Here is a 13,698-nt window from a genome sequence, read left to right as displayed (position 1 = left end):
GAATGGTGCAGCAGGCCCACCTCCAGGGCCACCCCCAGGGCTCCTTCCCGGGTCTGTGCCCTGTGGCGTCCTTGGCACTGCCTTTTCTGAGTGCGCCTCCTTTCCACACAGGCTTTGGTAGCTCCGCTCTGCAAGGCAGGACTCTTCATAGCTTCCCTCCTGCGGTGCTCCCTCTGCTCCGTTCAGTCCCAGAGCATCAGCTATCCCTCAGCATCCTGCTGCCCACTGACACTTCCTTTCTAGCCTTTCCTGTCCCAGGTTCCTGAGGCAGATGATCAGCTGCCCTCTCCATACATTTTTACTTGCCACTCTCTTGTCCTGGAACGCCTTCCTCGCCCTAGCCATAAAATTTGCATAGAACCACCATCCCTCCAGGCCATGTAAAGATGCCTACTTTTTACTTCAGGCTTCCCTAATCCTCTAGGCAGAATTAATCAATTCTACTTCAAATCCTCCTGTGCACTTACCAAGCTCTTATTTAATTCCATTTTACCTTATAAGTAACTGTCCTATCTGTATTCCCAACTAAATTAGCATCTCCTTGAGGGCAGGAACTGATATTCTGTTACATTTGCATAAGCAGAGTTAATGGTTAACATTTGGCTTTGAATTCAACAGATGAACGAATGTGTACTTAATAAAACATCATGAAATAACACATTCTAATCTGGGCAGAATAGCTCAGCTACATCTGTCCTAGTCTGCCATATATACAATTTTCATAGATCAAGAAACTCTTAAATCCTTCCTTTCTACAGATATAAATGAATGTGAGACCACCAATGAATGTCGAGAGGACGAAATGTGTTGGAATTACCATGGTGGCTTCCGTTGTTACCCACGGAATCCTTGTCAAGATCCTTATGTTCTAACATCAGAGAAGTAAGAACCAGAATTGGGGTGTTTTTTGTTTTTTGTTTTTTGTTTTTGCAGGTCTGGAGATAGAACCCAGGGGCATTACACCTCTGAGCTACACCCCCTGCCCTATTTTTTACTCTTTATTTTGAAACAGGGTCTCACTAAGTTGCGGAGGGCCTCACTAAATAGCTGGGGCTCTCCACGAACCACGATCCTCTAGTCTTAGCCTCCCAAATGCTGGGGTTACAACCATGCGCCACCACGCCCAGCTAAGAATCAGGAATTTTGAAAGTGATCATTTCCCAGTCCTCCCACACCAACCTGATGACTACTTTTTTGTTTGTCTCTGCAGCCGATGTGTCTGCCCAGTCTCTAATGCGATGTGCCGAGATCTGCCCCAGTCCATAGTCTACAAATACATGAGCATCCGCTCGGACAGGTCTGTGCCATCAGACATCTTCCAGATACAGGCCACAACTATTTATACCAATACCATCAATACTTTTCGGATTAAATCTGGAAATGAAAATGGGGAGTTCTACCTAAGAGTAAGTATCCTGAAGGTAGCATTAGCTGTTGAGAAAGGTGAAAATTTGTCACTGTATAGTATGCTCATGGAAGGAAAGCTAATATTTAAAGAGCTTTTAGTGTAAGCACTGTGTAGATAACTTCCATGCCATGTTATCTCAATCCTCCTGGTAACACTACAAAATAAATATTAATATTAACATCTATTTTTTTACAGAAAAGTAAAATGCAAAGAGATTAAGTAGCTTCCCTAGAATCACTCAGATACAACGCTTCAGACTCTAATAGAGTTATATATGACTGCCAAAATACAAGCCTATAAATCAGTGACATTTGACTATACATAGAAAAATAATTTCTGGAGAGCTTTTCAAAACTTATGAATTCTGTATTGCTACATCTACAAGACAGTTTACATGTTTGTATCAACAATAAACCCCCATAATTTAACAAAATAAAAATTCCTAGCAGAATCACTAGTTAAATAAAGTTGCAACATGTCTTCTCTGCAATAAACATGACACTTTGAAAATTGCTTTTTATTCACATCAGCATTATTTCTTTGATTTTTAAAATATGAATACCATGTTTATCTCAAATGAAATTCTTTGCCTCATGAATATAAAACATTGCAAATTTTTATCCAGAGTTAAATTATTTTAAATTGTTTGAACAAAAACTAATTAAACTGATAAAAATAGATACCTGAAGACTATTTCTTATCCAAAAGTACTTAAATAAAATCCTGTAAGATTTCTGCACTGAAACTCCACCCATGCAGAGGGCAACTTAATAGAACCAAATCGTGAGCCTTAATTAAGTACCTACTCTGTTCTCAGCTCCATGCTAGGTGCTGTGCGGAATTAAGAAGACATGTCATGCACAGTTTCTGATTCCAAAGGGCTGTGCATATTACTATGCAGCAAAAATTATCATCTATGAAAAAGAAGCCAATATTGTGCTTAACTATGATCTAAAGACATGAGAAGTTGATAGAGGAGGCTTCTTGATAGTCATGAGAGTTGACCTGATACTTGAAAGAATATGTGAGATATGGACTTTCATTTATATTTCTTTTGGAAAAATAGTGAGAAATCTTCCTTAGAAAGGGGAACATAAAGTTGGGTATCACTGTGCATACCTGAAATCCCAGTTCTTGGGAGACTGACACAGGAGAATCCAAGGTTCCAAGCCAGCCTCAGCAACTAAGTTGAGAACTGCCTTCTTTCTTTCTTTCTCTTTCTTTCTTTCTTTCTTTCTTTCTTTCTGTCTGTCTGTCTGTCTGTCTGTCTGTCTTTCTTTCTTTCTTTTTCATTCTTTCTTTCCTTTTTCGATACTGGGGATTGAACCCAAGGGCATTCTACCTCCAAAATGCACCCTCAGCCCTATTTTTTTTATTCTTTGTTTTGAAACAAAGTCTCACTAAGTTGCAGAGAGGCTCAATAAGTTGCTGGGGCTGGCAGTGAACTCAAGATCCTTCTGTCTCAGCCTCCCATATGCTGAGTTCACCACCATGCTCAGCTGAACCTGTTTCAAAATAAAAATAAAATGGGGGTGTAGATTAGAGATCGCATGCCCTTGGGTCCAATCCTCAGTAAAAAAGGTAAAAAAGAAAAAAGAAAAGGAAGGAAGGAAGGGAGGGAGGGAGGGAGGGAGGGAGGGAGGGAGGGAGGGAGGAAGGAAGGAAAGAAAAAGAAAAGAAAGGAAAATAAATGGGGACATAATGTAAAGAAACAATACTTGAAATTGAAGGTAGAGTATTGCCTCCCCCACCCCCAGTACCTGTACCCTCTACTGAGCCTTAATTTACTCATAGCCCTTTCACTAACTGGCATATATTAATTTAACTATGTCATCATAATGAGAATGGAGACTCCCTACCTGTGAACTCTTCTATCCTCAGCATGCATAATGGTACTTGGCAAGTGCTTAAAAATATTTTTTTAAAAAAAAATCAGTTAAGCTGGGCGTGGTGGTGCATGCTTGTAATCCCTGCGCTTGGGAGGCAGAGAGAGGAGGATTGCGCTGGTTTGAAGCTAGCCGCACTGGCTTAAGAAATCCTGTTTCCAAAAAAAAGGAGTATAAAAATAGGTCTGGGAGTATAGCCTGGAAGTAGAAGGGTTTCCAGGAACCCCAGTACCACCAAAAATAAAAATAAAAAATCAGTTAATTCATGAGCACCGCCAATGTATTACTTATACCTACAACTACTGCTCACAAGCGGCAGCCACCATGGAAGATCCCAAAGGCACAACAAGGAATGAAGTCAGCCTAGATCCTGCTCCAGCAGAGCTAATAGTCAAATGTGGAACAGGTGCTCACATGTGTGCTGAAACTGCAACAGTCTCAAGTTCTCAGGGGTGTACATAACCAGTAGATCTAGCCAAGAAGTGGTCTAGGAGCCTCCTGAAGACACATTTCAGTTCAGGAAAAACTGGGAAATATTGAATGAAAGGAAAATTGAAAAGTGCAACTGGTTTGGAACGCAAGTGCTAGCAGAGAGAGGCCTGGGGATATAAGCAGGGACTAGATCACACAAGGCCTTACAGAACATCTTAAGGCTTCCAAGTAGAGAAGTCTATCAAATTTCCATGTTTAAGTCATCCTGCCTACACTGAAGATGTTGAGGCAAGAATGGAAAGAGATGAATTAGAAATTCAAGAGATGAGTCACATACCTGTAATCCCAGTACTTGGGAGGCTGAGACGGGAGTATGAATTCATGGCCAGCCTCTGAGACTCGGTGAGGCCCTCAGTAACTTAGTGAGACACTGTTTCAAAATAAAAAATAAAACAGGGCTGGGGGTGTATCTCAGAGGTAGAATGCCCCTGGGCTCAATGCCCAGTACCACAAAAAAGAAAAGGGAAAGTAAAGAACTAAACTCCATACAGTTCTGAACATGCTACTTTCTAGAGCTTCTGTTATCCCTGGAGACACCACACACATTCAAAAGCCTTACCTCAAGCCAGGCATGGTGGTGCACACTTGTAATCCCAGCATTTGGGAAGCTGAGACAAGAAGATCGTGGTTCGGAGCAAGCCTCAGCTACTTAGTGAGACCCTCTGCAACTCAGGGAGACCCTGTTTCAAAATAAAGAATAAAAATAGGGCTGGGGGTGTAGCTCAAAGGTAGAATGCCCCTGGGTTCCATCCTCATCACCACAAAGGAAAAAAAAAAAAAAGCCTTACCTCAAACTGCCTCTCTCAAAGGATTTTAAAGTAAATATTCAAAATTGAATCATTCCCAATAAAAATTTTCCTTGCTTTATTCCAATGTGGGTTAAAAGCAATTAAGTCATTCATGCCAGAATCAATACTTCTCTTATCATTAATTATAGTCCAAGTCTTTACAAAGATGTTTATCTTCTAAATTCTTCAGAAAGATATGCTTTCTCCTGAATATTGAAATACCCATTGATGCCAGGCATGGTGGCACATGCTTGTAACACCAGTACTTGGAAGGCTGAGACAGGAGGACCACAGTTCAAGGTCAGCCTCAGCAAGTACTGAGAGTCTCATCAATCTAGCGCACGCCAATTACCTTCAACCAAGTTCATTACTCATCCCCAATGTGTCCTGAATATATTTATATTATCTTTGATGTGTGTGTGTGTGTGTGTGTGTGTGTGTGTGTGTTACTGGGGACTGAACTTGAACTTAAGGACATTCTACCTCTAAACTATACCCCTATCCTTATTTTACTTATTTTGAAACAAGGTCTCATTAAGTTGCTGCGGGCTTAAGATGCTAGGTCTGGCCTCGAACCTGTAATCCTCCTATTTCAGTCCCCCAAGTACTCAGATTACAAGTAAACAAATTAAAAAACCACCCTTGGCTGTTAGTATTATTTTTTATATTTCTTATAGTACCTCTAAACTTTTCTTTTTAAAAAAAGGTAAAAGCTGTATCCCCAGGGTACAGGACAGTGCCTTGCTTAGGGAATGGGAAGCACTCATTTGTTTGAACTGAACAGTATACTTTTTCTTGGCCATTCCCACAGCACTTGCCAAATTTAACTTTTTTATATAAGGCTTTTTATCCTGTTGATTGTTTTTAGAAATAATATTAATCATGTAATATGTTAGTTACTTATTTCTTTTTTATCAGTATCCTTTTTCATAGTTCAGTTTTGTCACTAAAAGAGTCAGAGTGGAAAATAATGCACCCTGGCTTATTCTATGTGAGAGCCAACCCCCGCCCCCAACTTGCTGATCAGATTAGCCAGTCCCCTTTGCACATCTTTCAACCAGTCATGAATAGTACCTATCATTGATTGAATCTAAATTACATCACCTACAAAAAGATATCATAAGCCAGGCGTGGCGGTGCATGCTTGTAATCCCCATGCTTGAGAGGCTGAGACAGGAGGATCACACAGGTTCGAAGCCAGCCTCAGCTACTTAGGGAGGTTCTCAGCAACTTAGTGAGGCCCTGTTTCCAAATAAAATATAAAACTGGTCTGGGAGTATAGCCCAGAGGTAGAAAGCCCCTTGGTTCCACCCCTAGTACCACCACCATCAAAAAAAAAGATATCATACACTGCCAAGATGGATTCTTTTGTGTGGGGAGGGGTGGGGGTGGGTGGGTCTGGGGATGGAACCCAGGGGCATTTGACCTCCAAGCTACACCCCCTGCCTTATTTTTTATTCTTTATTTTGAAACCGGTCTCACTAAGTTGCAGAGGGCCTCACTCAGTAGCTGAGGCTGTCCGCGAACCGCTATCCTCCGGTGCCAGCCTCCTGAATGCTGGGATTACAAGCGTGCGCCACCACGCCTGGCTTGGATTTTTGATACACTATATTTACAGCATCCCCTCCCCTGACACTTCACATTATGAAAACAAGTTTATTATGGCATGTTTTCATTTTGGGTGTCTTTTGACTCCTTTTTTCTATAGCCCTTTTCCTTTCTAAAATACTAAAAAAAACACTCAAGTTATTTAAGAGTCTTGTGAGAGGTCACTGTAAAGTTCACTAAGTTAAACTTTATAGAAGTACTCTTCTTGTCTTCTAAATAAAACCTTTTTCTGTCCCTGGGATAAAACTTGTTTTTCATGGTTTCTCAAAAACTGTCAACATGGCTCAGTGATCTTTATCCTGAAGTTCTTTCTCATCATCGTCCAGGTGGGTTTTTGTCTAGACTAAAAATATGAATTCCTCTAAAGGAGTTAGACTCATATTATATATTTTATCTTTTAGTTAATATTTTCAGTGTTTATTCTGTTTTCCAGTGTATCTAAATCTAAAAAAAAAAAAGCCTTACCTCAATGTTTCAAGATTCCTTCTCTTTTTTCTTGGGTATATACACCTTTATGCACATACCCTGAATATTCCCCTATATCTTCTCATTTGCCACATTCTATTAAAATTAACTTTGCAGCCGGGCGTGGTGGAGCACGCTTGTAATCCCAGCGCTTGGGAGGCTGAGACAGGAGGATTGCACAGATTCGAAGCCAACCTCAGCTACTTAGTGAGGCTCTCAGCAATTTAGTGAGCCCCTGTTTCCAAATAAAGTATAAAATAGGTCTGAGAGTATAGCTAGAGGTAGAAAGCCCCTGGGTTCTGCCCCCAGTACCACCAAAATAAATAAATAAATAACTTTGCAGCTGGGCATGGTGGCACACATTTGTAATCCCAGCATTCTGGAGGCTGAGTCAGGAGGATCATGGTTCAAGGCCAGCCTCAGCTACTTAGTGAGGCCCTCTGCAACTTAGCGAGACCCTGTTTCAAAATAAAGGATAAAAAATAGGGCCGGAGGTTTAGCTCAGAGGTAGAATGCCCCTGGATTCCATCCTCAGCACTTGAAAAAAAAAATTTAACTTTGTTCTTATCTCTTTGCCTACTAGAATGTAAACAGAGGCATGATGTTAAGAGAGTGAAAAAAGACAACTTTGGTTACCGGTTTAAAATGATCAGATTCTCAGCTGCGCGTGGTGGCTTAGTCAGGTGACTCAGGCGACTCAAGAAGCTGAGGCAGGAGACTCGCAAGTTCCAGGCCAGCCTGAGAAACTTAGAGAGACTTTCAAAATACTTTTTTTTTAAGGCTGAGAATGTAGCACAGTGGTAGAGTGCTGGTGGGTTCAATTTCCAGCACTACAAAGAAAAAATGATCAGATTCTCAACTAAACTCATAAAGGCTGGAACAACTTATTAAAAGTGTAGAGAAATCTTAAACAGGGAGGACTAGAAAGGAAAAACTATTTGGAAGCCATCTTGGAGCTAGTGGTAATGGGTGAAAAGCTATAAAATGGGGAAAGTTGGAACCAAGAAGGGACTAGGTAGCAGCTTTCACTACTTCCCCATGCTTACAAGAGATACAATAACAAGTGATAGAAATACCAAAATATCACCTGTCCCCTCTCTTTCTACTTTTATTTTAGCAAACAAGTCCTGTGAGTGCAATGCTTGTGCTCGTGAAGTCACTAACAGGACCGAGAGAGTACATCGTGGACCTGGAGATGCTGACTGTCAACAGTATAGGCACCTTCCGCACAAGCTCGGTGTTGAGACTGACGATAATAGTGGGGCCATTTTCATTTTAGCCTTTCATGTGAGTCCACCACAGGCATTTAAGTCAGCCAAAGAATACTGTTACCTTAAAGCACTATTTTATTTATAGATCTATCTAGTACATCTACCTATATATGCTGTACACTCACTCATAATTCAATTACACCATGGTATACAGTGGGCATTTAATCTGTAAAGATTCGAAGTGTGTCTTTATTACTGTGTGTAAATTAGACATTAATCCACTCAGCTGGTCTTCTTCAAGAGAGCTAAGCACGCAGTATCCGGTGGAACTTGGATTCTTTCTTGTACACATGGGATCAAGCAATGATGCTCTTCTGTGGTGCTTAGGGAAACGTAACTGCAGCTCCACTGACAGTCTCAGAAGCAGGCCGCCATCATGACATTGAGTAGCATGCAAGGGCAACAATGAATTTTTTAACTGCTTTGTAAGAAAACTGAAAAAAATCAATAAAGATATATTTCTTTAGAAAAGAAGAATCTATCATGTTTGTGTTTATCTTCAATTTCATGGTCAGTCTAAAGGTGGCTGTTTATTACATAGCAGCAAATCGTTATTGTAGAATCTTCTGGCTTCTGTGAGGTATTTGAAATTTTTATCAGAAATTTTCTATCATGACTATTCAAAAACAACAAGCAAAATTTCCCCAAATTCCCCAAATTAATCAGGTCTTTCCTAGAAATTTAGCCTAATGAGAAACCTAAGAAGAGAAAATGAAAAAAGAAACACACTTTTCTAAAAATGTTTCTAAATGTTTCTAAAGCACATTGGAAAAAATTCAGTAGATGTAATAACATCCCCAGATTCAGCATTTTCACAAGATGTAGAGCAAAATGAGAAAAAAGAATGTATTTTACTGGGGAAGCTTTGATTTTTAAATACAATGAAAATCCTATCACTCCACTAATTTATAGGTAAAATGTTTCATCTTTGCTTTACTTAGTGTTCACAGAGGAAGAAAATGATAATGGTTCTTCCTGGCATTTAGAATGACTAGAATCTAAAGCAAATCCCTTTTTCCAGATTCTAGGAAAAGCTTTTAAGTCTTCTTATTTGTTTAAAATGTAACTGTTTCACTTTGATGTGTCAAATTTTTAAATAAAAACAAATATCCTTTCAGAAGATCACCCAATCTTTGCTATTTTTTAATGAGGCCAATAACAGCCAATATAATTTTTATATCTGGGGGGAAATCAGTTATAGCTGCCAGAGCAAGGAACAACCATTAGATTTTTATATCTATATAAATAATAAACCAGGAGATGAAGAAACAAAAAAGAAAGTCATGTCACAAAAAATTATACGGCCAATTTTTTCTTACATCTAGTTTCAAAGTACAAATGAATAACCAAGTAAACTTGCCACTAAAAGGAATGTCTCTCAAAAATTTAAATAAAAGTGAAGAAGCCAGGCATGGTGGCATAAGCTTGTAATCCTGGCATTTAGGAGGCGGAGATCGGAGGATCACAGTTCTTGGACAGCCTCAGCTACTTAGCGAGGCCCTTTGCAACACAGTGAGACCCTGTTTTAAAAACAAAAAGACTTTAAAAATAGGGTTGGGGGTGTAGCTCAGAGGTAGAATTCTCCTGAGTTCCATCCCTGGTATTGTAAAAAAAAGAAAGAAAGAGAAAGAAAGAAAGAAAGAAAGAAAGAAAGAAAGAAAGAAAGAAAGAAAGAAAGAAAGAAAGAAAGGAAGGAAGGAAGGAAGGAAGGAAGGAAGGAAGGAAGGAAGGAAGGAAGAAAGAAAAAAAGAAAGGAAAGAAAGAAAGAAAGAAAGAAAGAAAGAAAGAAAGAAAGAAAGAAAGAAAGAGGAAAAGTTCAAGATTGTCAAAAAGAAAGTCACCAAGAGACATAGGACCAAAATAAACCCCTCATGTGAGAGCAGAAGGTAGAGGCCTGGCCATGCCTGCCTCAGACCTGTCTACTTGATTACCTACACTCCGGATGAGTTAAGACTTGACCTAAATGCTTCCATTTGTGATTTTTCTGCATCTGGACACAGTTCTCAAATCAGAGCTGAGTGTGGTAACAAGAAAAGAGAGAAAAGCCCGACATGGTGGTACATGCTTGTAATCCCAATAGTTGAGAGACTGAGACAGGAGGATCACAAGTTCGAGGCCAGCCTCAGCTACTTAGTGAGGCCCTCTGCAACTTAGTGACAGCCTGTTGCAAAATAAAGAAGAAAAATAGGGTTAGGGGTATAGCTCAGAGTTTAGAATGCCCCTGGGTTCCATCCCCAGTACAGCGGCGGGGGTGGGGGGGACACCTGCCTAAGGAATTGAATCCAAGGACATTCTACCTCTAAATTACTCCTCAGCACTATTTTTGATTTTGAAACAGGATCTCACTGAGCTGCAGAGGGCCTTGCTATGTTTTTGAAGCTAACCTCAAACTGTTATCCTATGGTCTCAGCCTCCTAAGTACTAGAACCAAGCCCAGATGTTTTCACTCTTAAACAAAAAGATGGAGTTTTGTCTACAGCTCCTCAGGAGGCATCGAAGTGATAGGAGTCTCTGGAATATTTATACATGATCCCTGGCCCTCCAGACCCACTCCGGCCCCTGTACATGTGACCCAGACTCCCAGAAGCCAGTAACTGCCAAGATGACGACTGTCATTCTGTCTCAAGGCCTGGTCCTCCTCACAAATCTTACACACAGGGAGAGGGTTGATATACTGAAGTCTCGCTCATTCAATTTCTTTTTAGTTGTGGTAAAATATACCTCACAAAGATCATCATTGTAGTGTGCACAGTTTTAAAGTGTACACATCAGTGATATATAGCACGTTTAGAACGTTTTGCAAATATTACCACTATCTCATTCCATACATTTTCATCACTAAAAAATAAACACTGAGCAGTCACTCTCCTCTCTCACTTGTCACAACCTTCCATGAGAATTACCAGGGAGATCTGCTTCCTATCTCTGAGGATTTACCTATTCTGAAATAATATCAGATAGCCAGACATAGTGGTGCAATTTCCAGTACTTGAAAGGCTGAGACAGGAGGATCGAAGGTTCTCAGCAATCCTCAGCTACTTAGTGAGGCCCTCCACAGCTTTGTGAGACTCAGTTTCAAAATAAAAAATAAAAAATAGGGTTGGGAGTATAGCTCAGAGGTAGAATGCTCCTGGGCTTGATCCTCAGTTCCACAGAAAAAATAAATAGAATCAGATAATATGTGAATTTTTGTGCCCGACTTTTATCATTTAACATAATGTTTTTAATGTTTATCCAAAATGTAGCATGTATCAGTACTTCATTCTTTTTTGTACTGTATAATATTTCCTTGTAAAGATAAATTACATTTTATCTCTTCATTAGTTAATAGATACCAGATGATAGATGTTTCTACTTATTTCTTTTTATCATTGATGTCAAAAAGAAACTGATTTTTAGACTATTAGTTCTCTAATCTCATGGCCTAAATTCACCCATTTTTAGTTTCATTTTTGACTAAAAACAATGACAAGTAAATATTTTTAATTCATGAGAACAAAAACTTGAAAAGAATTTCAAGACACTAACATATAAAAGTTCCTTTACAGGGGCAATAATCCTCAGTAAACATAAAAATATGTTCTCTCTTAATATAATTTGAAATTCAAAATAAATATGATGGCTAAAATCTAACCGAAGCAATATGACAAACCTCCCTTCTTCTATCAACCATGAAAATCATTGATTTCAACCAGCTCCCATAAATGAGAATTAGAGGAATAATTCATTGTCAGAGTCATTATTACAGTTTTCTTCTTGGCTAACATTTATTGAGAAACGTCTCAGTATCCCCTTCCAACATCTCAGTGTGATATAGTGGACAGGAACCAGGATTCTAGACTCTGTTCTGACATTAATCATCTGAGAGACCTTGGACAAATCACTTAGCTGTTCCATATCTTAGTTTCTTTATCTATAAAACTGAGATGTTCAAACAAGGTATTTTTCCAGCTTTTAAAACTACAAGCATTCCCTACCCTAAGAATGCACTGAGAAAAGAGATAGCTCTTTTTGCCAAATTCTTGAAAGTTGAATGTTGAAATCTGAGTATTCTTTGAGTATCAGACTTTGGTGAAAGAAATTAAAAACAGTTCCCACCCCAAACCAGGTACTTACAAGGAGGGTTCATCATTGGGCTAAAAACATGAAAATTAATCCAATTAATTCAACTACAAAGTTTTAACATTACAATCCAAAATGCATGCTTTTTTGGGAAATACCTCTGTTTTCCCTCAGTGAGCCTCAGTATTTCCACCATTTGCCTTCTAATGCCTGTGGCCAGAGCGCAGAGATGCCCCTGCTCTCCAGCTAGATGGAGTTATTTTCTGGCACTGGTTAAGAAAGGCCTGCTGGTGGTTAGGCCATCTCAGAAAAAAGATAGCTTCCCTTCACTGCCAATTCTCCCCCTAAGTGCTTTGATAACTTGCAATCACCATACCATCAAAATGTAAAATCTCTCCTATCACATACTCTCCATTGAATAACAGGATTTGAGAACTTAAGTACCATCTCGTCAGATGCACTGGTTTGTAAGGCTTGCTCGAGGTCATAGTTAGTTGAGCAGGAGCACACGGCCTAGGATGCTCGTCATCACTTAGATGAGAGCTCTTTTCCCTGGCCATACCTCAAACCGGCAGGCCATCACTTCCTTTCTAAGCTCCTTCTAAGATGCCCCGTCCCCATTACCAGCCAGCCCTGCTGGCTCCGTGGCTGGTCAACCCTGCTACTGTCACATTTAGTCAGGTTGAAATAACACAGACACCAACATGATACTGATTTGTTCTCATGAACTGTAGCTGATTTGCCCCTTCAACTTCAGAGAGGCAGAAGTAAGTGTGTTATGTAAAATAGTCCTGTGCTCTACAGTTTGAAATGCAAGAACCGAGGACAGATTTTTTTTTTTTTTTTTTTTGAGGTACTGGGAATTAAACCCAGGAGCATTTTACCTCAAAGCTATATCCCCAGCCCCATTTTTTTTTATTCTTTATTTTTGAAATAGTGCTTCACAAAGTTGCAGAGGGCCTCACTAAGTAGCTGGCAACAAACCTGTGATCCTCCTGTGTCAGCCTCCCAAGTACAGGAATTACAACCCTGTGCCACCAAGCTCGGCCAGAATTATTTTTTTAAAAGTGTATATTCACTAAAGATCCAAATGGAGCTCTCTAAAAGGGGGGTGCTTTGAGATGCAAAGTGGTGAAGATGAAGAGTCTAACACTGTATTGGTCCAGGGCCTTAAGAACTACTATAAGGTATAAGGCTCATGTGAAAAATACTGCCATTTCTGCGAGATTCAAAATGGCGACTGAGGGACACAGCACTTCTCAGTAGCTGAAACAAATAAAGTTCAACTACTTAGAAAGTAGTGTCTTAATCAACAAAATAAATACATCCCAGGAACCAAAACAGATTCAGGTACCTCGGCGGAAACTCTGAACTCAAAGAAGAAGAAGAACAAAGATCGGGCACCAGACCTACCACAGATACAATCAGGACCTCCACCGGTGGGCTGCCGGCGCAGGCTGTCTGCCCGCCCAAACTGCACTCCCGAGCCCTGACTGAAATCACCACGGCAAGATAATCCGAGACTGAAAATGGACATAGAGCCTCACCTTAAGCAGTGAGCAGCACCCACTTCAGAATTCTGTGTGCTCACCAGCGACTGGATCACAACGGCACAGAGACTTCCATGGATGCCTGGACCAAGGAAGCCAGGTACCTGAGTGCGTCCAGGGAAAGTGCGGGTCCTAGCATGCTCCCCAGGCCCAGCACTGGCCCGGGGC

The 13,698-nt window shown here is 40.2% G+C and overlaps 1 protein-coding gene across 1 annotated transcript in view; it reads left to right on the top strand.

Annotated features, from left to right (window-relative positions):
• The window catches only part of EFEMP1 (EGF containing fibulin extracellular matrix protein 1), a gene marked incomplete at its 3' end in the record, with an annotated part of 68,288 nt that extends 60,362 nt beyond the window's left edge, over positions 1–7,926 (top strand). The window contains exons 9-11 of the mRNA XM_080711940.1: positions 759–882; positions 1,211–1,406; positions 7,765–7,926. Of these exons, the coding sequence (XP_080568066.1) occupies positions 759–882; positions 1,211–1,406; positions 7,765–7,926 (482 nt within the window). The remainder of the gene's footprint in view (positions 1–758; positions 883–1,210; positions 1,407–7,764) is intronic.
• Between the last annotated feature and the right edge of the window lie 5,772 nt (positions 7,927–13,698).

This window comes from Muscardinus avellanarius (assembly GCF_963383645.1).
Source record: "Muscardinus avellanarius genome assembly, chromosome: 15".
NCBI classification, from domain to species: domain Eukaryota; kingdom Metazoa; phylum Chordata; class Mammalia; order Rodentia; family Gliridae; genus Muscardinus; species Muscardinus avellanarius.
Note: the sequence above shows the minus strand (reverse complement) of the source record. Positions and strands in the feature narration are given on the sequence as shown.